At 38.1% G+C, this 27,240-nt stretch overlaps 4 protein-coding genes across 6 annotated transcripts in view; 2 read left to right on the forward strand and 2 right to left on the reverse strand.

The window, feature by feature from the left end:
• Nucleotides 1–2,048, reverse strand: part of ndufa11 (NADH:ubiquinone oxidoreductase subunit A11) — a 7,672-nt gene extending 5,624 nt beyond the window's left edge. The window contains 2 exon segments of the mRNA NM_200525.2: nt 1,232–1,324; nt 1,941–2,048. Coding sequence (NP_956819.1) covers nt 1,232–1,324; nt 1,941–2,019 — 172 coding nt within the window. The 5' untranslated portion in view covers nt 2,020–2,048.
• Nucleotides 1–27,240, forward strand: part of ranbp3a (RAN binding protein 3a) — a 1,280,039-nt gene that overhangs the window by 496,899 nt on the left and 755,900 nt on the right. The gene's annotated exons all lie outside the window — the stretch shown is intronic.
• vmac (vimentin type intermediate filament associated coiled-coil protein) lies at nt 3,172–11,720 on the forward strand. Its single transcript, XM_087273181.1, has 2 exons — nt 3,172–3,673; nt 7,827–11,720. Exons 1-2 carry the CDS (start codon nt 3,483–3,485, stop codon nt 8,179–8,181), a joined length of 546 nt encoding a protein of 181 aa, XP_087129307.1. The 5' UTR covers nt 3,172–3,482; the 3' UTR covers nt 8,182–11,720.
• Nucleotides 19,947–24,612, reverse strand: larp6b (La ribonucleoprotein 6, translational regulator b). 2 transcript variants are annotated; one of them, NM_001089408.1, is given in 4 exon segments: nt 19,947–21,214; nt 22,734–22,947; nt 24,349–24,453; nt 24,560–24,612. In NM_001089408.1, coding segments are annotated over 3 exon segments (1,416 nt in total). In that variant the 5' UTR covers nt 24,453; nt 24,560–24,612; the 3' UTR covers nt 19,947–20,116.

Genomic DNA, 27,240 nt, shown 5'->3' on the forward strand with positions numbered 1-27,240 from the left:
GCACTTTTGAGAGATTTTAAGGAGCTTTATGTCAGATATGGAAATCTACTACACGCTAATGTCCTGTAAGCAGTCCTTTATAAGGTACACCTGTCCAACTGCACGGTAATGCACATGGCAGCAACTCAATGCATTTAGGCATGTAGACATAGTCAAGACGATCTGCTGCAGTTCAAACCGAGCATCAGAATAGGAAAGAGAGGTGATTTAAGTGACTTTGAACATAGAGTTATTGGTGCCAGCTGCGCTTGGTCTGAGTATTTCAGAAACTGATGATCTACTGGGATTTTCACGCACAACCATCTCTACGATTTACAGACAAAAGAAGATTGGGTCAGAATTTGGCATCAACAACATGAAAGCATGGATCCATCCTGCCTTGTATTAACAGTTCAGGCTGTTGGTGGTGGTGTAATGGTGTGGGGGATATTTTCTTGGCACACTTTGGGCTCATTAGTACCAATTGAGCATCGAGTCAACACCACAGTCTACCGGAGTATTGTTGCTGACCATGTCCATCACTTTATGACCACAGTGTACCAAACTTCTGATGGCTACTTCCAGCAGGATAACAGCATCTCAGACTGGTTTCTTGAACATAACAATGATTTCACTGTACTCAAATGGCCTCCACAGTCACCAGATCTCAATCCAGTAGAGCACCTTTGCGTTGTGGTGGAACGGGAGACTCGAATCATGGACGTGCAGCCCACAAATCTGCAGCAACTGCGTTATGCTACCATGTCAATATGGACCAAAATCTCTTCTAGAAACTTGTTAAATCTATGCCATAAAGAATTAAGGCAGCTATGAAGGCAAAATGGGGTCCAACCCATTACTAGTAAGGTGTACCTAATAAAGTGCATGGTGAGTGTAAACCGAGCAATCGATGGTTTATTCCTCTGTGGTGACCCCTGGTAAATCAGGAACTAAGCTAGGGAAAGTGAGTGAGTTTTCTATTTAACCGTAAAGATAAATTTAAAAAAAAACCTGCAGATAATGGTGTAGTTCTAAAATTAGCCCTTTGGAAAAAATTATTCGCCTTAATGCAAATGTGGGTGGTGTAAACTAAACAACATCAAACACAACAAAGTACAAATTTTCAAATCATACAGTAGCCATGCTGTTAAAGCTTTTAAACACTTTTAGGGTCAAACTTATAAAGATATATTCCAAGCTCAGCATGACAGACAATGAATAGGTTTGCATCGTGTTATTATTTGGATCTTACCCATGGTGCCAGTGAGTGATGCTGCTGAGGTCAAAGCTTGAAGAGGGGGTTCAGGTTTAAATAACACCATACGGTAGGCAGTAGCGACCAGTCCTGCAGACAACAGCAATATATAAATCAGGAAAGAGGTAAAGTTGATTTTATTTTCACACATTCAGACTTTCCTCTTAATAATATAAATTCATGAAAGTATTATTTGCAAACTATAAATAGCGAAATCAGATTGGCAGCAAATGACTATCAAAGTACAACATTGTTTACAGTCAAATAAACAGTGTTAATGTTGTTTTCAATGCACACATGCATGAAAATTCCGCTTGAATATTTAAAGTAACATGGTAAACAATATAGAGACTTCTAAATAAACGAATGTGCGAATATAAAATCAACTTTACCTCTATTAAATCAGGCAAAATCTAATGACACCTCGAGAACCAGGACACAAACAACCGGTAAATTCATTAGCACAGGGGAATAGCCTGTAACTACAACCAATAAACCCGCACGATATAAAAAACAAACACCTAATATATTTAAATAATGTGGGAAATATATAATTACCACATAAGAGTACAGTAACATTACACTGTTATTTACTAAAGGGCTAATGCACATGCTAACAACATAGCATTTATACTGCATAAGCAACGCGCAGGTTCAAAACTAAGCTCAAATGATCCATCACAGTTTAGATATCTTTCAGACTAACCTACAACGGTGGCCACTTTCGTGGTGACCCATGTTTTGGCAACGCAGTCTTTGCCCTCTTCTAGATCCCAGTAGCCCATCTCTGCTAGCGCATCAAGGACACGACTGAGATGTCGCGAGAGTCTCTTCTCGACCTCTTCCTTCTCGCACTTCCTCTTCTTCTTTTGAGATTTGCGGCACACTAGACAGCTACATGTGTGATGTTGCCCTCCTCAGTTCATTTGAGGATTTACACATAATCATATTTAGCATTCCTTTAAAATGTAATACTTAGATAACATTAGGGAATCTTGTAGAAGCTCAGTGAACACGGGTGTCCACACTCCACACAACACATCAGTGTGTTTAATTTAAAGCTGAAGCTGTGTGAAATAGTGATGATATCTGTTTTTACTGAACAACACCTTTGAGTTAACAAATTCAAAAGTCCTTAATATTCATACAACAAAACAAATATACTTAAATATGCAGACAAAATCTTATATATAGGCCTATAAGAGCATGTGAATAAAATAAAAAACAAGTTTATATAATAAAACATATTCTTGGCGAAGCAGTGGCGCGGTAGGTAGTGCTGTCGCCTCACAGCAGGAAGGTCGTTGGTTCGAGCCTCGGCTCAGTCAGCGTTTCTGTGTGGAGTTTGCATGTTCTCCCTGCGTTCGCGTGGGTTTCCTCCGGGTGCTCCGGTTTCCCCCACAGTCCAAAGACATGCTGTACAGGTGAATTGGGTAGGTTAAATTGTCCGTAGTGTATGAGTGTGTGTGTGAATGTGTGTGTGGATGTTTCCCAGAGATGGGTTGCGGCTGGAAGGGCATCCGCTGCATAAAAACTTTTGGATGGCCACAGTCCTCCACTGCACCTTGCTCCCGCATTCATTTCAAAGGAGCGCTACCCTGTACCAAGATGGCGGCGCTATTGACGCATTCCGTCCAATAGACAACAATAGGCCAGGCGACATCTAATGTATATATCTATGAGCAAGAGAAACAGAGTTGAGACAATGTTGAGATTTTTTACAGTCATTGGTTGAGACATGATATAAATTAGCAATCAAGAAACAAACAAATGAAATAAACAAAACAAATACATAAACAAAAAATTGTTTACTGTCTTAAATGGTATATTAACTACACAGTCAAATGAAGCTCATTTATTTTGGTACCTAAAGTGCAGTTTGATCAATGCTGTCTATCGTCTACTCTGATTGGTCAGTTGCTGTAAATATCATTTCCGGGTCAGCAGCTACAGGTTGCTATGAAGTTGGTGCAAATGACACGTCAGCTGGACGGAAAAACATACACAAACTGCATAACCCACGTTTATACGACACAATCATAAATGTACGAGCTGCGCCAAGCCCGCGTTGTCGACTGTCACTGTGTTGCAGACGCAGAGAATTACCGAAGACTACATCCATCCACGCACGCTGTAGCATAACGCATGCTGAGACTGAGGGAGAGTTCAGCCTCCCGAGACGACCCGCAGAAGATGATCAGCCCGTACCGTGGATGAGAGTGTTTTTATCTTCCGCATCCCGGACATCATGTCGTCCCCGTCTCCGGTGCAGATCCGAGAGGCGAACGCGCATCTGGCCGCGCTGCACCGCCGGGTGTTGGAGCTGGAGCAGCGGCTGCGAGAGGCGGAGAGGACCGTGCGGGAGCAGGCGGAGAGTCTCATCCGCAAAGACGAGCAGCTCAGAGCCGCCACGCAGGAGATCACGGAGGCCAAGGACAAGTGAGGGAAAGAGGGTGTTACTTGCTCGTACTCAGCTGCGTCCTTCTGTAGATGCTCTATAGATTTGTTTGTTGACTTTTGTGCTAAATCGAAAAGCTCCGGGCTGTAATAGACTCGTAAAAATAAGTAAAATGGGTTACGATTTGGTGGTTTACGAAGTGATTTTTTTATATATCTTTTGATGGTTTAAAGAGAAACGGTGACCACACTGCCAAGGAAAATATATATGAAGAGTTTAGATGCAAAACCCTCTAAATCCATCAGACCTCTTTTCTTGTAAATGACCATTTTCTAACAGGCTCATATAAATAGGTTTAGTAGTGTCATATTATATGTAATGAAAATGTTATTAGCTAGTAAATAAAATATTTTTTCCCAAAAATGTCACTTTAGACAATTCTTTGTTTTTTAACAAGGTAAATTTTGCGTCAAAATTCATCAGTGCTTTTATGCAAAACCCTCTAAATCCACCTATTGGGACAAGTCAGTGTAATTAGTTGAAAATCACTAAAGATGCAATTAGAAATTATTTTACCAAACATGAAACACATATTACACAAACCACCAAAAATTATTACATAAATCTGTCAAGTAAGTGGCGGTTCATTCCACTGGGATAAACCAGGAAAAAAGCTGAAGGAAAATGAATGAATGAAATCTGTCAAATAAGTGCATTAATCAAGAACATTAAAACCTAACAATCTGTTGTCATTTCTGATATTTGGGATTTAGATTTAATGTAAGTAGAGCAATGTAAACATTGTAAATGAAGCTTGGTGAATTCAAATAATGTAGTGTAAAAACTGAAACGACAATATCTGTGCATTGTCCATGAATATAAAAAGCTTAGCAGACGTATAGGTATTATGAAGTAATATAATAATGTATAATTTTATACATTATATTTATCTTTTAAAAATAGCTTACATTAGCAAATAAAACACAAGGTAAGCCTACTGGGCAAAAGGGATGTCTCTCAGACAATTTTTGAAGCTGTCATTCATTCATTCATTCTCAACATACTTAAGGTCTTGGTCTCCTGTTTATCCTCATAGCATTCATGTGGGATAAAAGAACGGCATCTTAACTCTTTCGTGACATGGAGTTGCTGTTCAATGTATGGTAAATCGGACTCATTCAAAGTAGCGCCGCTGCACAAAAAATTATTGTGAATGCATGCTACACTTCCGACTGTACATTGTTTTCTTTTTCTTATAATGCACAGAGTTTTGACTCCATCTTTTAAAATCAAAATCGCCTTCTGATTGGTTTTCAAGATATAGCGGCTTTTGCTGTCAAAGGCAGGTGGCATTTAGCAGCTTTTGCCAACAAACTGTTATTTCTGAAAGCATTCACTTAATGTCATTATTTCATTTTTGGCGGAAGTGGCATTTAGCAGCTTTTGCATCTGAACTCAATATAACTATATATATATATATATATATTAGGGATGTAACGGTATCAGAATTTCACGGTATGGTAATACCTCGGTATGAATGTCACGGTACGGTATTTATTGAATCATTTACAGGAAAAAACAAAACTTATGAAAATACTCCAAAAAAGTGCCAAAAGTGTCAATGACATACAAATTAGCCATCTATCTATAAGCTTTGAAACAGGAACTTCAATTTTAATAACAAAAAATTATTAAACCATGTAAAAAAAAATAAAGTTTTAATTTAGTATTGTTGAAAACTCATCACATTCAACATTTAATCACTCACTCACTTACTTAGATAGAGATGGGTTTAAAGGAAAATTATCATATAACTATAATCTGGTAAAAGCTGGTATCTCTGGGTATTTACAATGTCCCCTGCAACAGAAAAAAACCCTCTCATTTGGGACTGAGGATTCCGGGACAGAGTTATGACTTGGCCCATGTTGACAGCAGTGGGGTAACATTGTGCATTGTCTTTCCCCCACTTGAGAAGACAAACCATGAGTGAGATAGAGGTCTCTTTGCGGTACAAGTCAATGTCTGCATAAATCTGAACAGTGTGCTGTGTTTCTGCAGTCCCCATGACTGTTATTACTCGTATTCCCCAACTTGCAGGCACGTGCACACATAGGGCTCAACCTGTGCAGTGCACATGCCCTTTTTAGTCTTGGATAGAAAATGCCCTTCCAAATCGATCAAAAGTGCCCCCGCGACACAACCTCCGTCCAGCCCTTCAGTAGACAACACCGCTCTTGAGAATGCGCGCTCAACCCCCCCTCGGCGCTTTACAATACGCTCGCGACAACACAGCTGATCAGAACGCGCGCGACAACACTGCTATTCAGTACGCGCGCGACAACACTGCTATTCAGTACGCGCGCGACAACACTGCTATTCAGTACGCGCGCGACAACACTGCTATTCAGTACGCGCGCGACAACACAGCTATTCAGTACGCGCGCGGCGACAACACCCGCTTTAGGTTCGATCATTTCCATCTTTTTTTCATCTCCGCTACTAGCAGCACACTCCATTTCCGCATTACTGGATCTGTAGCGACAACAGACCGCAAAGGATTATGGCCACGCCTGGGCTGATGGGAAATGTAGTTTAAGCTACCTCCCGTTCGCTTCATTCGCCTGAGCAAATTTTCTCAGAAGACCTATAGTTTTACAGAGTCATGCGACTTCGGTAATATCGAAAAAAATTAATATTGCGGTATGACGGTATTTACAATACCGTTACATCCCTAATATATATATATATATATATATATATATATATATATATATATATATATATATATATAACTACTTCCGCCAAAAATGAAATAATGACATTAAGTAAATGCTTTCAGAAATAACAGTTTGTTATTTAAAATTTTATATATATATATATATATATATATATATATATATATATATATATATATATATTGGTGGGCAGTTATCGCGTTAACGTGCTGCGTTAGAAAATTACGTAGAAATTTACATTAGATGTCACCTACGCTGTTGTTTTCTATTGGAAGAAATGCGAATGGAATAGAGCTGCCATATTAGTACAGGGTAGCGCTCCTTTTAAATAAATGTGGAACCAAGGTGCAGCGGAGGACTGGCCATCTAGAGCCAGAGATATATACATATACATCTGATGTTTTCCCGGTGGTCAGTATGCAAAAACTTTTTTAAATTCCGAAAATTATCGTTTTACATCACATTTATACGTCGATGGATAATTGACCACATTGCTGATAAAGATAAGAGCCAGTGTTTGTGTGCATGGAAATGTATTATGCACCCTACCGGTTAAGTTTGATGTAGTCCATGTCCTGAAACACAACCCCTCTCCTGCTTTTACTTCTAATTCTAACGAAGGGGAGCGATTCGTTTGTGAATGAATCCCCGTTATGATCGACTTGTTCACTTAGCCGACAGTAATACAAGTTTCTGACACCGCAGCGTCTCGTTGTCATATTTCACTTGCATTGTTTGCTTATTTTATTCAACAAAACTAGCATAAGCCAAGTATTTTGTGCAGTGGCGTAGCGCAAAATGCGGAGGCCCCCCTGCAGGGATCACTAACGGGGCCCCCAGAGTTGGGTGGGGGGAGGGGGGGTTTTCAACGCGGGGAAGCGATCACAAACTGAGGAACGATCACAAACTGAGGAGCGGGAAAGGGGGCGGGGTGGAGCAACAACGCGGGAAATCCTTCAAAAACTGACGAGCGATCACAAACCGAAAGCAGCGAGAGCGTCAAAGTAGCCAGAAGTCATTCATTTTTAACGAGAACCTGCGGCGAGGAAGAGCGCGGCGCGTCTTCTCCTGTGTGGGCGTCGAGGAGAGTTAAAATCAAGTCAACTTTATGGTATGAGCTGAGAGGAATTTAGACAACACAGACCTGTGAACTTTGGTTCTGACCACAGTTGTTCCCAAGAGTTTTATTATTGCTGTTGCTGGATTTTCAATTATTGAAAATCGCGACGACGTGGGGCCCCCTAATCACGCGGCCCCCCCCCTTTTTTTTCCCCCTGTTTTCCCCCTGTTTTCTTTGTTTGCTCGTTACTACACCAGTACACAGTGCTGAAGTCCAGCATCTTCAGATTGGCCTTAGTCTTGACTAGTGCAGTTGAATGACATTTATCCTGGAAGCACTGTACAAGTATGGCGCACAGTTAGCTGATTAAAAATGTCATCTTTCTTTTTCATTTAGAGAGATCTTCTTCCTCCACGAGAAGCTCTGCCAATCAGAGGAATCCATTCATAAACTCAACCAAACCATTAAAGAGAAAGACTCTCTGATTGGACAGTTACAACACAGATGTCAACTACTGGACAACATTTGCAAAAGCCGTCCGCTGCTAGACAGCATGCTGGCCCAGATGGCTGAGGCAGAGAGAATGGGGCCGGTCAGTGACTTGGGGAAGCCCACCACCAACAGCTCGCTCACGGACGGAGAGTCCAACTGCAGCCCCAGCCGCCTCTCCAACCACAAAGACTTCTCACTCAGCGAGGACGACTCTGACGATCAGGAATTAGATGGGGTTGTGTTCGGGACCACTGTATGAGAGTCTCAGTTCAACTGCTCCTCGTCTCAGGTTTAGAAAAGCCTGTGTGTTGTTTCGATGGTAACAGCGTCTGGTCATCCTTTGATAAAATATCAATTGTATCATTAATATAAGTTGCTGAAGTGTGAATGGGAAAGAGATTCTAGTGTGGTGTCTCTGGTCAGTTCTGGCTGAATCTGTGTGCAGAATCATACAAGTATCCCTCATCTCTTCTAAATTTGTCCCTATTTCAGTTCTCATAAGTGAATTAAAGCAGTGTTTCTCAACCATGTTCCTGTAGGACCACCAACACTGCATGTTTTGGATGTCTGCTTTGTCTGTCACACTCATCACAGGTCTTTCAGTCTCTGCAAATGAGCTGATGATCTGAACATGAACTATTTGCAGAGCTGTTGGTCCTCCAGAAACATGGTTGAGAAACACTGAATTCAACAGTACTATTTAAAGGTCAGTTTAAATTGTAAGGATTTGTTATTGATAGTTATTTATTCACGCTCGCCTCACTCCAATCCCCTGAGACCTTCATCTTCGGAACACATATTAGGATATTTTGAAAACCCTTTCCTGCATAGACAGTGAGGGTGTCACAATTCCAATTCATGCTCAATGTCGATTATCAAATCAGAAATGGAATCGTCGGTGCTGCCACACCCTCATGTCATGTCAGCTTGGGCGAAAGACAGCATGGCAACTGCAGACGCAGGAAGTCACCAGTGTGGAAGTATTTTGGATTTCCAGTGAGTTATGTTGACAATAGGGTTGGGCCGATAGACGATGCCATTATCCATCGCCGATGGCCAATAGACAACACGATGCTGAGCTGACATTGCAGATCCCCCGCCCCCATTGCAAACCCTCTAGCGAAAACTACTCACTTAGGCCCTGTTTACACTAATAAGTCATAGGGCTCTATTTTGACGGTCCATGCGCAGAGCGCAAACGCTTTCAGGGCATGTCAGAACGCGTTTTTGCTAATTTAAGGATGGAAAAACCTGCTTTGCTCCGTGGCGCATGGTCTAAAAGGGTTGAGTTTATTTTCTTAATGAGTTATAGGTGTGTTTTGAGACTAAACCAATTAGAGTCTCATCTCCCATTCCCTTTAAGAGCAGCTGCGTCGCACCATAATCGCATTTGCTATTTACAGGACGCAAAGTAAGTCTAAGTGGAAAAACTGAGCATTTCACAAGAAAACTGTTAAACAGAGCATCTACTGCGTGAGAATGAGAGATAATGGATCTACTTTCACATTCGCTCTTGGATAAGGAAACCTTTACGCACAGACATCAATTAGCCTATAAATAAATACTTTTGTTTGTTAAGCGCAAATATTTGTTTCAAAACCATTTCTAAATTCAGTTCTAATTTCCAGCAAACGAATAAATGAACAATAATAACGAAGTGTGCTCAAAAACCTGAGTTATATCCTAAAACACATGCTGTGCCCCATATGGTCTAAAACCTGACAGGTGGGCAAATCTAAGCTTGTTTTTAATAAAACAAATATAAATATGGGTATAATAAATAATACTGCTAATAATAACAACATTATACAAAAGCAAATTGTTATAAATGAACTGAAAAAGTCTCCCGAGATGAAGAAGACATAAAAGCAGTGGTTTTTCATATTTATGTTGGCTAGAAAATAATATGTTTTGTAATATTTTAATCCTTTATATTTATATCCTATATCTATTCTTATTATATCCAATATATATATCCTTCATATTTACATTTTTTCATATGTGAAGATATTTGCCTATTGCTCTCTTGTGGGTATTAAGCAGTGCGTAAGCGAGACAACTCTGCGCTGGAGTTTAGACCGGGTTTGTTTTGGTCTAATGAAAAATCTATTATAGTTTCTCAAAATAGCAATGCGCCAGCGGTCCGCCTCAGAACGCCTCCCTTTTTAGACCAGAACGCCTATGAGCGCACAAATGAGCGCTAATGCATTTGCTATTTAAACAGCATAGCGCAACGCCTCAAAACGACTCTTGCGCCAAGCTGAAACTAGCAAACAAGTATTGCGCCGCGCCTTGCGTCACACTGCGCCGGGTGTATGGTAGGGCCCTTAGTGTTAAAATGCCATTATAGAACGAAAATGATCAACACACATCGTGTTTTACCTAGCATTTCTGAAAAGCCCTCTGTCCGCTGAAAACACATCACATGACCACACACACACAGCCACACACTGTCATGCGCTCCTCTGAGCTCCAGAGCAGTGCACGTCGGACAGTTTATCAAGGATGTACCGCTGGATCGCGTCTCACTTTATTTGTTAAACGTGATATTCAGACATCCCAAGTCTCCCGGAAGTTCAAACACCCACGAGATCAGGCTGCATGATTTTAGCCCCTATTTGGACTTGCCGACAGGTTTTGAGAAATCGCCCACAAATGTCTGAAATCACAGGCAAATTGGTGCTCGTGCACGTGAGTGACAATCACACAGTATGAACTATCAAAGACGCGATCTGAGAGAATCGCCGATGAGTCGCAGATGCCTGTGAGATATTTGGCGTGCTAAATATCTGGAGCTGTCGGCGATTCAAATCATGCCGTGCGAAATGAGTTTTGACTGAAAATAACATCCGCGATCGCCTACAGCTGATGAGAGAGCAGCATCCATGAGTGTGGGTACTTGCAGGCCAGCAAGAGGTTGGGGGAGAAGTTAAAAGCGTTCATTTTCAGTTTATTTGGACTCAAGAAATGGAGGAAAAACTAGTGGAAGTTTGGCAGGAGCAGCTGTGTCTGTTTGACGTGTGATCTGAGCAACCAGGTCAAAAAAAGAAAAACGTTGAGGAGAAATTGCAAATTCCCTTCAAACCCAGGTGAGTAAATATGTACATTTTTTACCCACCAAAGGCTTCTTTCTCGTTATGTAGTTAATAATAAACGATATACTACATGTTTTTGGTTGTGAGATGTAGTTTGAACAAAGTTGTTGGTGATTCTTCCTATTGTAAAGTCATGCAATGTGAAACTCCCTGTTGCCGATCCAACTTGCAGTGTAAATAAAGCAGCGACAAAACGTTAGCCCAGATAGTCATGCAGTGTGAAAACATCTGCGACACAACTACTTTGAAAATCATGCAGTCTGAACTCGGCATTACAGTAAGTCACATGGAATGTTTTGACAGTATTTTTATATTTGTCTGAACATCTCGAGATCATTGCGTCATTTGGAGGTTGAGGGAGCTCTCCAATTTCATCTAAAATATCCTTATTTGTGTTCTGAAGATGACTGAAGGTCCCTGGGTGTTGCAACTACATGACGTTGAGTAATAACAACATTTTTTTTTTTTTGGGCGAACTAACCCTGACACGCTGTTTTCAGTTGGTTCTTCTTTTTTATCTTTATATTTGCTTATACTGTGATATTTTGTTGGAATATCTATACCTGTATTTCAAAGTTTACATGAATATCATAATGTTTTTAAAAGTTACGCTCAAGTTCACATAAATTTGCTGTCTTCATAAAGTTTTATCTGTTAAATCCGATCCAGTCCTATTTTAAAAAGGGCATTGCTTTGAACACTGCTCTGTCTGTGGATATTGCCTAAATGTGATCTGATCTCACCAGAAAGCATAAGTGTTTTACGTTTTGCCAATTTAGTGGCTAATTCGTATGAGTTCAGTCATAAGAAAATAAAAGATTTTAAAAAGGAGGTGTGGCACCCAACCCCGCCTCTAAACCCAAGCATCATTAGGTGATGAGCAAATCGTACTAAATTGTACGAATGAGATCGTACAAAGTTATATAAATTATCTTCTAAATCAAAAAGTTGAGAAGAGATTGAGTTGGATATGCTGGGTTTGCCGTTTTGTTGGAGTTTCTCAGTGAACAATTTTAGCAAGTTATAGTTTAGGCTGGATTTGATTTCTAGGCTGATCTAGTGTCATCTGTTGTGTTACGCACTGGCCACACGTACATCGTTTTTAGATCACTAATTGGTCCTGTTGTCAAGTTGAGGTGATTAGGGAAATGTGTTTGAAAACAGTAATTACAGGTTGGGCCAGTTATATGGATACACCTTAATAAAATGGGAATGTTGGGAATAATTACGTCCTGTTTGTGGCACATTAGTATATGTAAGGGGGCAAACTTTTCAAGATGGGCAGTGACCATGGTGGCCATTTTGAAGTCGGCCATCTTGGATCCAACTTTTGTTTTTTCAATTTGAAGAGGGTCATTTGGCACATCAAACTTATTGGGAATTCCACAATAAAAACATTGGTGTGCTTTGTTTCAACGTAACTATTCTTTCATGAGTTATTAACAAGTTTCTGACCACTTATAAAACGTGTCCAATGTGCTGCACATTGTGTTGGATTGTCAATGCAACCCTCTTCTTCCACTCTTCACACACTGATAGCAACACTGCAGGAGAAATGCCAGCACAGGCCTCCAGTATCAGTAGTTTCAGGTGCTGCACATCTTCTATCTTCACACCATAGAAAATTGTCTTCAGATGACCCCAAGTCTAAGGGGGTAAGATCGTGAGAGCTTGGGGGGCCATCCAACTGGCCCATGGCGACCAATCCACTTTTCAGGAAACTGTTCATCTAGGAATGCTCGGACCTGACACCCATAATGTGGTGGTGCACCATCTTGCTGAAAAAACTCAGGGAACATGCCAGCTTCAGTGCATAAAGAAGGAAACTGCAATTTCAAATATATAGTGGCCTTGAGGTTTCCATTGATGAAGAATGGCCCCACTATCTTTGTTGTCGATGGTGTGAAGATAGAAGATGTGCAGCACCTGAAACTATGGATACTGGAAGCCTGTGCTGGCATTTCTCCTGCAGTGTTGCTATCAGTGTGTGAAGAGTGAGAGAAGAGGGTTACATTGACAATCCAACACAATGGGAAGCACATTGGACATAAGTGGTCAGAAACTTGTAAATAACTCATGAAAGAATAAAGTTACATTAAAACCAAGCACACCATTGTTTTTCTTGTGAAATTCCAAATAGGTTTGATGTGTCAAATGACCCTCTTCCTATTGACAAAAACAAAAGTTGGATCCAAGATGGCCGACTTCAAAATGGCCACCATGGTCACTGCCCATCTTGAATAGTTTGCCCCCTTACATATACTAATGTGCCACAAACAGGATGTTAATATCACCAACCATTCCCATTTTATGAAGGTGTATCCATATAAATTGCCCGCCCTGTAAAATAAATCTGTTTGGTTTTATTCCCAACATTAGCAATTTTCAGCTACAACAGCTTTACTGTGAGTTTTGTTTTTAGATGAAACAAGGTGTGTGGTTAGAAACAAAACTTAAAGGAATCGTTCACACACAATTTGGTCAGGATCTCTTCTGTTACGCTTAGGCGCTAAATATACTACAATTATTTATTTTTAAATTTGAACAACGGTAATAATTTACAGTAAGGTCTGACATTAGTTAATGCATGTACCCTGGACTAAAATGATTTTTTACAGCATTTATTAATATAAGCTTGTAATATACTTTTGTTCATAGGTCATGTTAAATAATGCAAATAATTAAAAAATGGATATGTAAAATATCACTAAATAAATGCTGTACAAATATATTGTCATTTGCTATTGCATTTAAACTAATGCATACAAAATGATTATACGTAGTGCTATTATACGTGTTATATGTAGTGATTGCTGGTTATTTCACATTTAAGGAGCTCTACTGAAAACTCATAAGCAAGAGGACTGAACCATGGGAGTTTTGTGATACCTCACCACCATTATGTTGTTAAGCGAGGCTCTTAAGCTCAAGGCTCCTTTTAAGTGACAGTTTGACACCATCATAGTGGTGCATACCAAACATACACTATAATTTAAGGTGCATTATGTGTAATTAAGTGGTCTGTGCAGTGAAGCTGTTCTCTGAGAGGCTCCCTTAATAAAACAGCAATGCACTTAAAATAGTGACCCAGCAGGAAAGCTGAGCATTTTCAGCCAAGTGGTTAGTTGTACAATTATAAGCACGGGCTAATGGTTGAGAGATGGTAAAAGACTGTAAAATGCTTGCTTTTGTTGGTTAAATATCTTGTATGTTTTCCTGGTTTGACTGATCATGGTACATATACAGTAAGGTCCATAAATATTTGGACACCGACACAATTCTAACATTTTTTTGGCTCTATACACCAACACAATCAGTTGGAAATGAAACGAACAAGATATGCTTAAACTGCAGACTGTCATCTTTAATTTGAGGGTATTTACATCCAATTCAGATGAGCGCTGTAGGAATTACAACAGTTTGCATATGTGCCTCCCACTTGTTAAGGGTCCAAAATTATTTGGACAGGATAACAATCATAAAACTTTCACTTTTTAAAACTTGGTTGCAAATGCTTTGCATCAATTACAGCAGTGTTTCTCAACCACGTTCCTGAAGGACCACCAGCTCTGTACATTTTCCATGTCTCCTTAACCAAACACACGATTCAGATCATCTTATTAGCAGAGTCTGAAAGACCTGAAATGGGTGTGACAGACAAAGGAGACATCCAAAACAGGCAGTGTTGGTGGGCCTCCAGGAACGTGGTTGAGAAACACTGAATTACAGCCTATTGGGTTTCATCCCTGATGATGCTCTGCCAGGCCTCTTCTGCAACTGTCTTTAGTTTTTGCTTATTCTCGGGGCACTTTCCCTTCAGTTTTGTCTTCAGCAAGTGAAATGCATGCTCAATCAGATTCAGGTCAGGTGATTGACTTGGCCATCGCACAACATTTCACTTCTTTCCCTTCAAAATCTCTTTCGTTGCTTTTGCAATATGCTTTGGGTCTTTCTCCATCTGCTCTGTGAAGCACAGTCCAATGTATTCTGAATCATTTGTCTCAATATGAGCAGAAAATATTGCCTGAAACACTTCAGATTTCCTCCTGCTGCTTTAGTCAGCAGTCACACCATCAATAAATACAAGAGAACCAGTTCCGTTGACAGCCATACATGCCCACGCCAAGTCACTACTACCACCATGCTTCACTGCTTAGGATCATGAGCAGTTCCTTTCCGTCCCCATACACTTCTCCTCCCATCACTCTGGCACAAGTTGATCTTGGTCTCATCTTTCTATAGGATGTTGTTCCAGCACTGTGAAGGCTTTTTTAGAACTCAAATCTAGCCTACTTGTTTTTTGAGGCTCACCAATGGTTTACATCTTATGGTGAACACTTTGTATTCACTCTGCTGTGGTCTTCTCTTGGAGTCTACCTCCTGGAGAGTGTTCTTGATCTGGCCAACTGTTGTGAAGGGTGTTTTCTTCACCAGGGAAAGAATTCTTTGGTCGTCCACCAAAGTTGTTTCCGTGATCTTCCAGGTCTTTTGGTGTTTCTGAGCTCACTGGTGCTTTATTTCTTTTTACCAATGTTTTAGCCACGCCTGATGTTCTTGCTGTCTCTCTGATGGGTTTGTTTTGTGTTTTCAGCTTAATGATGGCTTGCTTGACTGATAATGGCAGCTGTTTGGATCTCATCTTGAGAGTTGACAGTAACAGATTCCGAATGCAATAAGCACACTTGAAATGAACCCTGCACCTTTAAGCTGTAGTCACATTGGACTTTTCTCCCCATAGATTTCGATTCATACACCCGAATGCGTCAGACTGGAAGCGCAAGCAGTGGCGCAAAAAGAGGGTATGCAGTATATGCGGCGCATAGGGGCGCCACACATGGGGGGCGCCATTGTGCCAAAACTATTTTTGAAATTATCCATATTAAAAGTTTCAAATAATATATATATATATATATATATATATATATATATATATATATATATATATATATATATATATATATATATATATATATATATGTTAAAAATGTTTATTTAGCATTTTATACGCGTATAATATTGTATTTTATTAAATTAAAAAATCATTCCACCCCCCACCCCCATTTTTCATACCATATACATGTTTTTATGAATTTATTATGTATCATATAGATTCATCAGGCCTTTTGGTAACTTCTTAGCTCAAAACTATTTAAATTTTGGCTACAAACAAAGTTATAACATTTCAATTAAATAGAACATTTGTTTGTTTCTGTTTTTTTATTTTTTTTATTACACTAAACATTTGACAGTCTTTTTTATTTAACTTTTAGCAGTTTCAGTCAATTGTTCTTGCAAAGACAGACCCTACACTTCTCACAGTATGCATGTGAGAAGTAATTGCAATGTTCTTTTGCTCTTTAGGATTCCCATGTCTATCATTTTGTTTTGACAAATGTAGTACAAAAAGTCCAAAAGCAAGGCTAGTCAAGGTGCTATAATCATTTAGTGAGGGAAAATTAAATTGAGAAGAAATTTGGGGTGGTATGAGATGCATTTCTTTGCGACTTAACATGCTTAATGTAATTATACCTTTTACTACTTCATACTATTTCAGTTGTGTTCAGAACTGCGAAACTGTATTTTTTGAAGCATATTGATATCTTAATAAAAAATATCTTTAATTTATTGATGGAAATATTTTCCACATTTTATCACTTGCCTGTTATAAAATATAGTTGGATTGAAGGGGGGCGCGCAAAAGTTGAAGCCGCATACCCATCAGTAAATGTGCAGTTGCGCCCCTGAGCGCAAGCTGGTAAGTCAAGTTTTGCAGCTTGCTGTCTTGGAAAGTTCAAGCTTGGTGAACTCTGACCTGCAAAATCACATCACTTGTCTGCATAAGACCAATCGAGGATCAAAACATGACCTCTTTGGACAGAAATAAAAAAATAGAGCAATCGCTCGCTTTTTTAAATGTCAAATCATTTGTTTAATCCCACCCCTTTTTGCAGATCTGTACGACAGAATTTTGCACGCACAAACTCTAGTGTGACTGCAGCTTTAATCTGCTCATTGTAATCGGGATAATGAGGGAATAACACACCTGGCCATGATACAGCTTAAAAGCCAAATGTCCAATTATGTTTGGACCCTTAACAAGTGGGAGGCACATATGCAAACTGTTGTAATTCCTACAGCGTTCACCTGTTCTGGATGTAAATACCCTCAAATTAAAGCTGACAGTCCGTAAAGCATGTCTTGTTCATTTCAAAACGATTATGTTAGTGTATAGAGCCAAACAAATTATAGTATTGTGTCGGTCCAAATATTTATGGACCTAACTGTACACACACACACACACACACACATGGAAATCTTCTATATTTGACTTTATTTCAGTTGTGCAGATGAAATTGTTATACCAATTTAATACAAAGGTATGATGTTGTTCACTTGTTTTGCTGCTCTTTTTAATTCGGCCTAGAAAAATGAAGTCTATGCAAGCCTGTTATGTTTTGCCATATTTATACAGTCAGGCTCCGGAAAGCCAAATGGAGGGGAGCCATAATGTAGTGAATGAGTGTACTGATGACGCGGCATTATTCATGTACAGCGTGTCATTTGTCCTGTTAAGATGTGATGGTTATACAATATTTTTCCGTGTTCGCTTTAAGAGTTACCTACGGTACTGAACTACAGCATGGTAATGTTACATATTGGGGCATGTCATATGTGTCTTGCTAGTGCCCTGTACAGGAGTGTTTATTTTCTCTAGATAGACGGTAAAACAGTGCCTAAAAGACTCATGGTTACTTGTTAAATGGATTTATTCTGGAAAATTCTAATAAATTATTTTGGTATTCTTCAGTGCCTAATTGTGTGCTTTATTTTTCTCATCAGAAACACCTATAGCTATAGGCTACACAGTTGTTAGCCTGTTAGCTGTCTCTCTGTAAGAACATGTATGTGAAAATGATGAATACACATTTAAACTTATGGTGATGAAGCTTGGTTCAGATTGCTGATTGAATCGTTTCATAAGGGTTGGGGTAGCTAGCAACTTGGCTACTAGCTTAGCCACACTAGTTAGTAGCTTTTGTAGTTGCTATTTTTCCAGCAAGCAGCAGAGTAGCTTGACAACAGATACATTTTCATTTAGTGAAGCAGCGCAGCGTCATCTTATAAGATCACACACCACACTAGTGTGCGTAGCCATATATTGGTAATAACAATTTGATCTATAAAGTATTCTAACAGACTAACCTGAAGAACCTTTGTGTGAGGGCTTTAATCAAATATATCACCAAAAAGGAGACACAAATCATTATTATATATATATTTACTTTTAGAAAATGCCATTGTGTGCTTAATAAAGGATACTTATTTTGTCATTGCAATGCTACTGCTGTTGTTTTGTACTTTGACTCTTAACAGCCTTGGAAATTTGAAAACATTTTGAAAAAAAAAAAAAAAGCTGCTTCAATGTAACTAGCTACTTTTTCCCAAGAGTTCACACTTTACTGATGATTGATTGCTTGGGATGCTGTTCCAGGAGAGAGCCCAGGGCTGCCTCCCATTGCAGTGGGAGAGGGGAGTTTGAGCTTTAGGTAGATCTCGAGAACTCCCCTGCTGTAGTAGCTAATGAACAGATAGTGATTGCTCTTAAGAAATAACTACTTACTACTTAGGAGTACCTCTATGGTGCCAATTTGGATTAGTCAATTAAGGAAACCGGGGGAAACCAACTTGAGTACTGGGAGAATGTGTTAACTCTGCACAGATTCGTCGATGGAACCAGTGACTATACCTGTGACGTTCTTGCTGTTAGGCAAGGCCCCCCTCCAACGTGTGCGCCCTATGAGCAGCCGTGACGCCTAGGTGGAGTAAATTCCACATGCATTGAGGTCCTTGCCTGCAGCACCTTCCCTCTCCAGGCCTTACCCACCCACACCCGGGGAAGCACGGTGGCTCAGTGGTTAACACAGTCGCCTCAGTGCAGGAAGGTCGCTGGTTTAAACCCTGGCTGAATCAGTTGGCATTTCTGTGTGGAGTTTGCATGTTCTCTCCGTGTTAGCGTGGGTTTGTCCGAGTGCTTCGATTTACCCCAGTCCAAAGACATGCGCTATAGGTAAATTGGCCGTGTGTATGTGTGTGAATGTGAGCGTGTATGGATGTTTCCCAATAATGGGTTGCGGCTGGAAGGGCATCCGCTGCATGAAACATAGGTGGTTCATTCCGCCTGTGGCAACCCCTGAATAATAAAGGGGCTAAGCCAAAGGAAAATGAATGAATTAAGTTTCAGAACAGCTTCCCAACGCTACATTTCAAACCCCAAAAATTTTGGTTTGAGGTAAATAAAAAGTACTGTAATATTTTTACTGTTACTGTAAAGTATTTTACATCTATTTGCAATATAAAAAAATCCACGCAAACCAGTTTTTTTTTCTTACAAAAGATATTTTGAAGAAAGCTGACCATTGCAACCTGCAACCAATGACATCCATAGTAGGGAAAACAAATATTATAGAAGTCAGTGGTTACAGTTGTCCAGCTTTCTTCAAAATACTTGTGTTTAACAGGAGAAACAAAGGTTTTAAACCTGTAAAAAGTGAGTAAATATTGACAATTTTAATATCTGAGTGAACTATACCTTTAAGCTTTTGAATGAGATCTGGGATAATAGCGATGTGAATGTGATAGTGAAGAGAAACACACACACACACACACACACACACACACACACACACAAAAGAACACCAACAGTGCTAACAGTTAACATGTTTTATATCTATGGTCTCAAACTCAATTCCTGCAGGGCCGCAGCTCTGCATAGTTTATCTCTAACCTGCTGAATAGTATCTAGTAGTCTTGACGCATTAATTAGTTGGATCAGCTGTGATTGATTAGGGTTGGAGCAAATATGTGCAGAGCTTCCCTCCAGGAATCGAGTTTGAGACCTATGGTTTAAATAGTTACATACACAAAAAGATTGGAGTACAAATTCATCTTTATTTAACATTTAATTAGACATTTTTTTTTACATTACTTATCTCCTTTTTCATGAATAGGAGAACATGACTGATTATGTTGCATTAAAAGTGCTTCTGCTGCACTGCACAAAGGCTCATACCATTTCTTCTAAGTGGATGTTTAACAGGGTCATTGGGGTAGCAGCACTTTCCCTCGACCGATGCAGTTGTGGAAGCCTTTGGTCCCATCGGGGCCGACAGGCTGACGCACAACCAGCACACTTAAAGACTTGATTAGCTGACTGGGTGACATCGAGCTGGCCATCTCAGGCTGAATGACTTGAGCTGCATTTTTACGTCTCTGAACCCACGGGCTGCTTGTGAAGCCCAGATCATCTGGGGAGAGCTCACCTGAGGCCTTGTACTTGAAGGACGTGCCAGCTCCACTCGGCGTGCTGCTGAAAGGATGCGTAGCCAGAGGAGATGTCACATGACTGCAAGGAAAAAGCTTACGAGGCTGGAGCGGGCTTCCAACAGGACTGCCAAGAGGATTCCTGTAAGGGTCAGAGCGGAATGTGGATACCCGCGGGATGGCGAGAGGACTGCCGTAGAGGGCTTGAGGGCGGGAGACCCTGCGGTTGGGTCGGGGTGAGGCAGGGGCAAAATCAGACTCTGAAGAGCTGCAAACAGCTGAATCCTCCAGAGAATAAACAAACTGCCTGGCCTTTCTGTCGGGTCTTTTCAAAACATCGATGTCGATGCAGTCTTCTTGCTCCTCGTCCACTAGGCCTTGGCTGCATCCAGGCTTACGGGTTCCACGGCTGCCCAGCAGGACCACACAAATGCCCCGACCTCCCTGCTGCTCTTCCACCTTCAGGGCTTCAAAAGCTTTGCGAGCGCCCTCCAGATACTCGTACTCCACCACAGCACATACTTTGCGCCCCAGTTCCAGGTGTTTCTTAGTGTAGCGTTTCAACTCTGCAGGGATTTCTTTTCCTGGGCGCAGAATGCGAAGGGATGAAATGGTGCCGTAAGGGGAAAACACACGCATTGCGGCTTCCATGATGCCTAGCTGCTCCACACCAGGTGACTCAAACTTCTCCTTGACTGGACCAGCGCCATCTAGAAAGTTCCAGGCCAAGAGCAGCTTGCTTGTGGGAATGCATAAGAGCCAATCGGGTACTGGAGTCCGTCGTCGCACCTTGGTTCCCATCTCATTCACTTCCAGCTGCGGAGAGGTTCTTGCTGCCGCCAGTGTTGTGCGCCAGTCACGTGTGAGATCTCGAATCTATAGAAAGAATAAAATTAGTGTGCACATCTTAGAAAACCATTAGTCAAGTTAGTTAACAAACTCTACCTTGGATGACATGTTAAACCGAGGTCCTGACTCTCTATGGTCATTAAAAATCCTATGGCACTTCTCGTAAAGCAGGCATGTCCAAACTCGGTCCTAGAGGGCCGGTGTCCTGCAAAGTTTAGTTCCAACCCCAATGAGACGCATCTGGGCTAGCTAATCAAGCTATTAATAGCCTTTCTAGAAACCTCCTTGAAGGTGTGTTGAGGCATGTTGGAGCTAAAATCTACAGGACACCGGCCCTCCAGGACAGAGTTTGGACACCCCTGTTGTAAAGAGTAGAGGTGTAACCCCGGTGTCCTGGCCAAATTCTCTCCATTGGTGCTTAACTGTCATGGCCTCCCTATAATCCCTATTCACCGAATTGGCTGTGTCCTTGTCTCTCAACTTCCCCAATAGCTGGTGTTGACGGATGGCAGGTGGATGCTACACAAGGGTGGTGGTGTTGAGAGACCCTCCTCATGATTGTGAAGCGCTTTGGGTGTATGGCCATACATGAGAAATTTCCTATATAAATACACATTACATAACTAGTCCCCCCTAGGGAGATTTCATTTGCAGAACAGTGGTCCCTCGTTTATCGTGGGAGTTATGTTTTAAAATAAGCCCAGGTTAGGTGAAATCCAAGAAGTAATCAGCTTTATTTTTTAGAATTTTTATAGATTTTGTAAGGCTGTAAAACCCGACAACACAGTTTATACACATTTCTCAGACAGGCTTTTTATATATATATATATATATATATATATATATATATATATATATATATATATATATATATATATTATATATAAATATAAATATATTATATATATATTATATATATAAATATATTATATATATATTATATATATATATATTATATATATATATATATATATATATATATATATATATATATATATATAAATATATTATATATATATATATATATATATATATATATATATATATATATATATATATATATATAAATATATTATATATATATATATATATATATATATATATATATATATATATATATATATATATATATATATATATATATAAATATATTATATATTTATATATATATATATATATATATATAAATATATTATATATATATATATAAATATATTATATATATATATATATATATATATATAAATATATTATATATATATATATATATATATATATTATATATATATATATATATAAATATATTATATATATATATATATATATATATATATATATATATATATATATATATATATATATATATATATATATATATATATAAAATAAATCTCTGTCAAATCAATAACCATCTCTTTAGAAAATCTAAGGTGCTCGATCAAAACAAAAACTATAGAAAAAGTAGAAAGACTTATGACAGTACAAGTCAAAGCACATTTCATGGCAACACTTCAACTCAGAAAGGCGATTAGGCATTTGGGCTCACCTTTTTGAAAGATGTCAGCAGCTTTAAACTAACATAACCCATCTTGTTTCTCTGGACGTGTTTTAGGAGAAAAGCATCATCTGATAGGTTCTCATCAGAAAGGTAGTTCTCAAGCTGGGTGGCAATTTGCTGCGTCACATCATCGTTTGGAGGAATCCATAGCTCACCCTCACAGAAATCCTCCTCAAAAACATCGGTCAAATCAGTTGAACTCCTGAAAAAAAAAAGTGTTTATTCATTTAGAAGCATTTGGAATTATCCTACATCCTATTTGTTTGCAGTGGATAGTGGTCAAAGATGATGAATAGGGTTTCTCAAGGAGCAAAACAACAGAAGTGGAACACTTTAAACTAGGGATGTCCAGATCTGATCATGTGATTGTAAATCAGGCCCGATCACACAGTCCCAGACTCGATCAGGATTTAAAATAATAATAATATTAAAAATATAGCAAACTCCTAGCAAACTGAGATGTAAACTTGAGATTGCCTGCCAGGTATTTTAAGTTGAGGTGCTATTTGTTATTATATAAAAAAAATCTAATATATTTACTGTTGCGCTAAATTCCAAAAGTGAAGAATTTGTTATTTATTACTTGATTGTTCAGGCTACCTCACAAAAGTGCTCTGTTTGTTAACAGAGTTGTTGAATGTTACAATAACGTGAATTAAACAAAAAATAAGGAACTTTCTGGATCTGTTTCTTTGTTCTTTTTTATTGTTTTTACGTTATATAGAAGTATCGGATCAGTTTTTGGTAGATACTCAAAATCAAATGACTTCGTCTCTGACTCAAGTGCAAAAGAAAACATCTGATCGGGACGTCCCTACTTTAAAAGTTATTTTCTGTTCATTAGAATGTTTTAGAAAATGTTGTTTTAACTATATTATTTTAAAGATTATTTTAAAGTCAGAATAGATATACAGACTATATTGAGGTAAAGTTGGTTTAAATTCACACATTCTGACTTTCTCAATAATATACTTCAGAAAAGTATTCCTTCTAAATAGGGAAATTACATTATCAGTCAATGACCAAAGTACAACATTATTCACAGTCAAATAAACAGTGCTAATGTTGCTTTCAAATCAAACTTGCATGTGATTTCAGACCGAATATGCAAAGTACCATGGTAAACAAAGAGAATGTCACAAAATATCACTGAATGAATGTGTAAATATAAAACCAACTTTACCTCAATTAGACACACAGACTTGATTAAGGTAAAGTTTGTTTTATATTTCACACATTCAGACTTTCTCCTTTATAATATCATTTCATAAAAGTATTCTTTGCCAATTCTAAATAGTTACATCATATTAACAGCAAATGCCCAAGTTCATTATTCAGTCAAATACATAGTGCTAATGTTGCTTTTAAGTCATACTTACATGTGATTCATGCCAAATATTTAAAGTACCATGGTAAACAATATAGGGAGCATGTCACAAGTTGTCATTGAACAAATTTACTAATTAAAACCAACTTTACCTCAATACAGATATTAATATTTTTGCCTGGGAGAAAAAACAACTCATTTCAACTTTATAATTTTTTTTTCCATCTAAATAATGCTTTAACAACAAACACAACGTCTAACTAATCCGTATCTTACCCATCCAAACTATCATTTAGTCCGTCGTCAGTGTATGAGAACAGACCCTTTGATTGTTGGGTGTCTTCACAATGGAAGATGTCAGTAAAACCGGGTGAGGACATGCTGTTGACAAATTATTATTATTATTTAGTTTTACTAGTACTAAAGTTGCCTTTATATCATAAAACTTTTATAATTATCTAGATAAACTGCAGTGTAAACAGGATACCTGATGTTTTCCCTGTCTGCTTCCACGTGCACCGCCACACATCACCCGGGCACAGGTGATTCTGTTTACTATACTGATTTAAACCTCCCTACGTCACAATTGAATGAATATGTCCAATGGGTAAACAACTCTGAGAAAACTCATACTTACATGATAATTTCATGAAATTAACTTTAAAAACGCTTTAAAAATTTAAAACGACGAACGCGAAGTATATTACGAACTACGAAGAAAGAGTACATTTAAAATAAAATCGTAGCCTACTGCACATGCGCACTGAGTGCAAATCTTAAATACGAGAAATGTTTGTACAAATCAAATCTTTAAAAAGACGAAGTAGAATAAAACTATACACGGCAATATTATTTATACTTAATCTTTATTAATTGCCCAATTAAGCTTCGGTTCCCAAGACCTTACTAAATGGTTAATGGATGTGTTTGTTGCTCTGTGACCCATGGACGTAGGAGACACTGTTGACTTTATGCAAATCGACCATAGACACGACTTGCCTGTGTGCTTTAAGGGGTGAGGTGTCAAGATTAAGCGCTAAGTGTATTCTAAATGAATAGATGCCACGGGGGATCCGTGAGACGGCCGTGCAGAACTATTGCTGAGCCCCCTACGAGGCTTCCTGTATATTAGGACTGTTGGCATCCCCCGTGTTAACATCATGTTTTTCTTCACATATGTGGCATTCTTCAAAGAATACGATAAAGGTAGACTGAAGTCCTGCTAATTATCTGACGCTATTCACAGCCAATAAACACGAAAGGTAATGTGTGCTCAACAACCATATTATAATTACAGTAACTGTTGCCTTGTAGACGTGATGGACTCGGTGTGACCGGAATTAGAGCCACTCCTGATTAATTCTAGTAGATGTGCACACAAGCATGTTCGCCTTTTCTATAGGCTAGAAACAGATTAATTGACCTTCATTTAGGTCAAAGCATATGCATTGTATTTGTTTTGTTGTTTGCATGACATCAAACGTACAAAAGCTATTTTATATTCATATAGAAGACATGTTTAATTAAATTTATAAGTCTTCTATATGAATATAAAATTACTGTATATTATACTATTCTATTATACTATACTACTTATAGTCTGTAGCTTTAATGTTTCAGTTTTTTTTTTTTGTGAGATAATGATTGATTTAATCTAGGTTTTACATAATATATATTTATGTAAAAATTACACATTTGTGACCTGCAGTTTTTAAGCTGTATACAATAAAAAAACTATTTTATTAAATCTTATTGCTGACAAATGGGTAAAATTAATTGATGGGGTGATCAGATCAGGTGGGTGGGTTGAGATATATACACTATTAATATTATATTAACTATTGTTGCACTAAATGACATTTTAGAGAGTATCTTCTGTATGGTATAGGATAATTTATATGATAGTAATTATTTGTACTAATATATATATATATATATATATATATATATATATATATATATATATATATATATATATATATATATATATATATATATATATATATATATATATAAAGAGAAAATATGTATATTTATGATAGTAATTATTTTGGCCAGAAATCATAAACAGGCCATCCAATATGCAAAGATTACAAATTAAAGCGGTATTGTAGTTTTTAATGTCCTTTTTTGGTTGCTTAATTTGATATTATTATTTAACATATTTTTTTTACCATGACCTTGATACTCTTCCTATGGATTTGTATATACTGTATGATGGGATAAGCTTCTGGTAATGATGTGTAGTTAACATTTCAAACCTTTAGTAGAAAACAACTTAAGTCTTGGAGTTTTAATAACATGTTAGCAAACCAATATAGTCCATATTATATGGGGAACAGACGAAAATATATTATTATGTTATTATTATTTAATATTATAAGATATATCGTAATATTATATTATATATTATAATATATTATTATAAAAAAATATATATATATATATATGTAATAGTAATTATTTTAGCTCAGAAATCATAAACAGGCCATCCAATATGCAAAGATTAAAAATTAAAGCTGTATTGCATGTTTAATGCCCTTTTTTAGCTTGCTTAATTTGTTGTTAATATTATTTTATTGTATTATTATACCATGACCTTGATACTCATCCTATGGATTTGTATATACTGTATGGGATAAGCTTCTGGTAATGATGTGTAGTTGACATTTCACACTTTTTGTAGAAAACAACTTAAGTCTTGGAGTTTTAATAACATGTTAGCAAACCATTATAGTCCATATTATATGTATAATGAAAATAAATTACCTGTTTTATTCAGACTGGGCGATGCCACAAACTCTCCTCATCCTCCAACAAAATCTACCATATCTATTTATACAAGAGTCTTCAAAAAACTTAAATGATTTTATGATTAAATACAATTCTTAAAAGACAAAGTTACAATTTAAACTACAATAAAACTACAATTGTAGTGCTAAAACATTACCAGTAGGCGGCAGTCGTTGATAGAGAAAAGTTGTACTGAAATACTGATTGCTGGAATATTGGCTTGAATCTTATAACCTCACGCATAAATTTCACAATTTAAATAGCATTTTTTTTGCTGTTAATTCTAATTTATGCAATGCAAAGTTTATCAAAATACAGATTTCAGGCCGTTTTCCTACTAGTTGCATTGTGGTCATTTAATAAGGACAAACATTT

This window comes from Danio rerio, chromosome 11 (assembly GCF_052040795.2).
Source record: "Danio rerio strain M-AB ecotype USA chromosome 11, GRCz13ab, whole genome shotgun sequence".
Classification (NCBI taxonomy): domain Eukaryota; kingdom Metazoa; phylum Chordata; class Actinopteri; order Cypriniformes; family Danionidae; genus Danio; species Danio rerio.

Coding starts and splice junctions, on each gene's coding strand:
- larp6b (XM_087272652.1), bottom strand. CDS start 24,452: ATGTCCTCACCCGGTTTTACTGACATCTTCCATTGTGAAGACACCCAA. Junction 22,948..24,348: donor CTAAATGATAGTTTGGATGG/GTAAGATACGGA, acceptor TTTTTTTTTCAG/GAGTTCAACTGATTTGACCG. Junction 21,215..22,733: donor TGCTGACATCTTTCAAAAAG/GTGAGCCCAAAT, acceptor TTCTTTCTATAG/ATTCGAGATCTCACACGTGA.
- vmac (XM_087273181.1), top strand. CDS start 3,483: ATGTCGTCCCCGTCTCCGGTGCAGATCCGAGAGGCGAACGCGCATCTG. Junction 3,674..7,826: donor ATCACGGAGGCCAAGGACAA/GTGAGGGAAAGA, acceptor TTTTTCATTTAG/AGAGATCTTCTTCCTCCACG.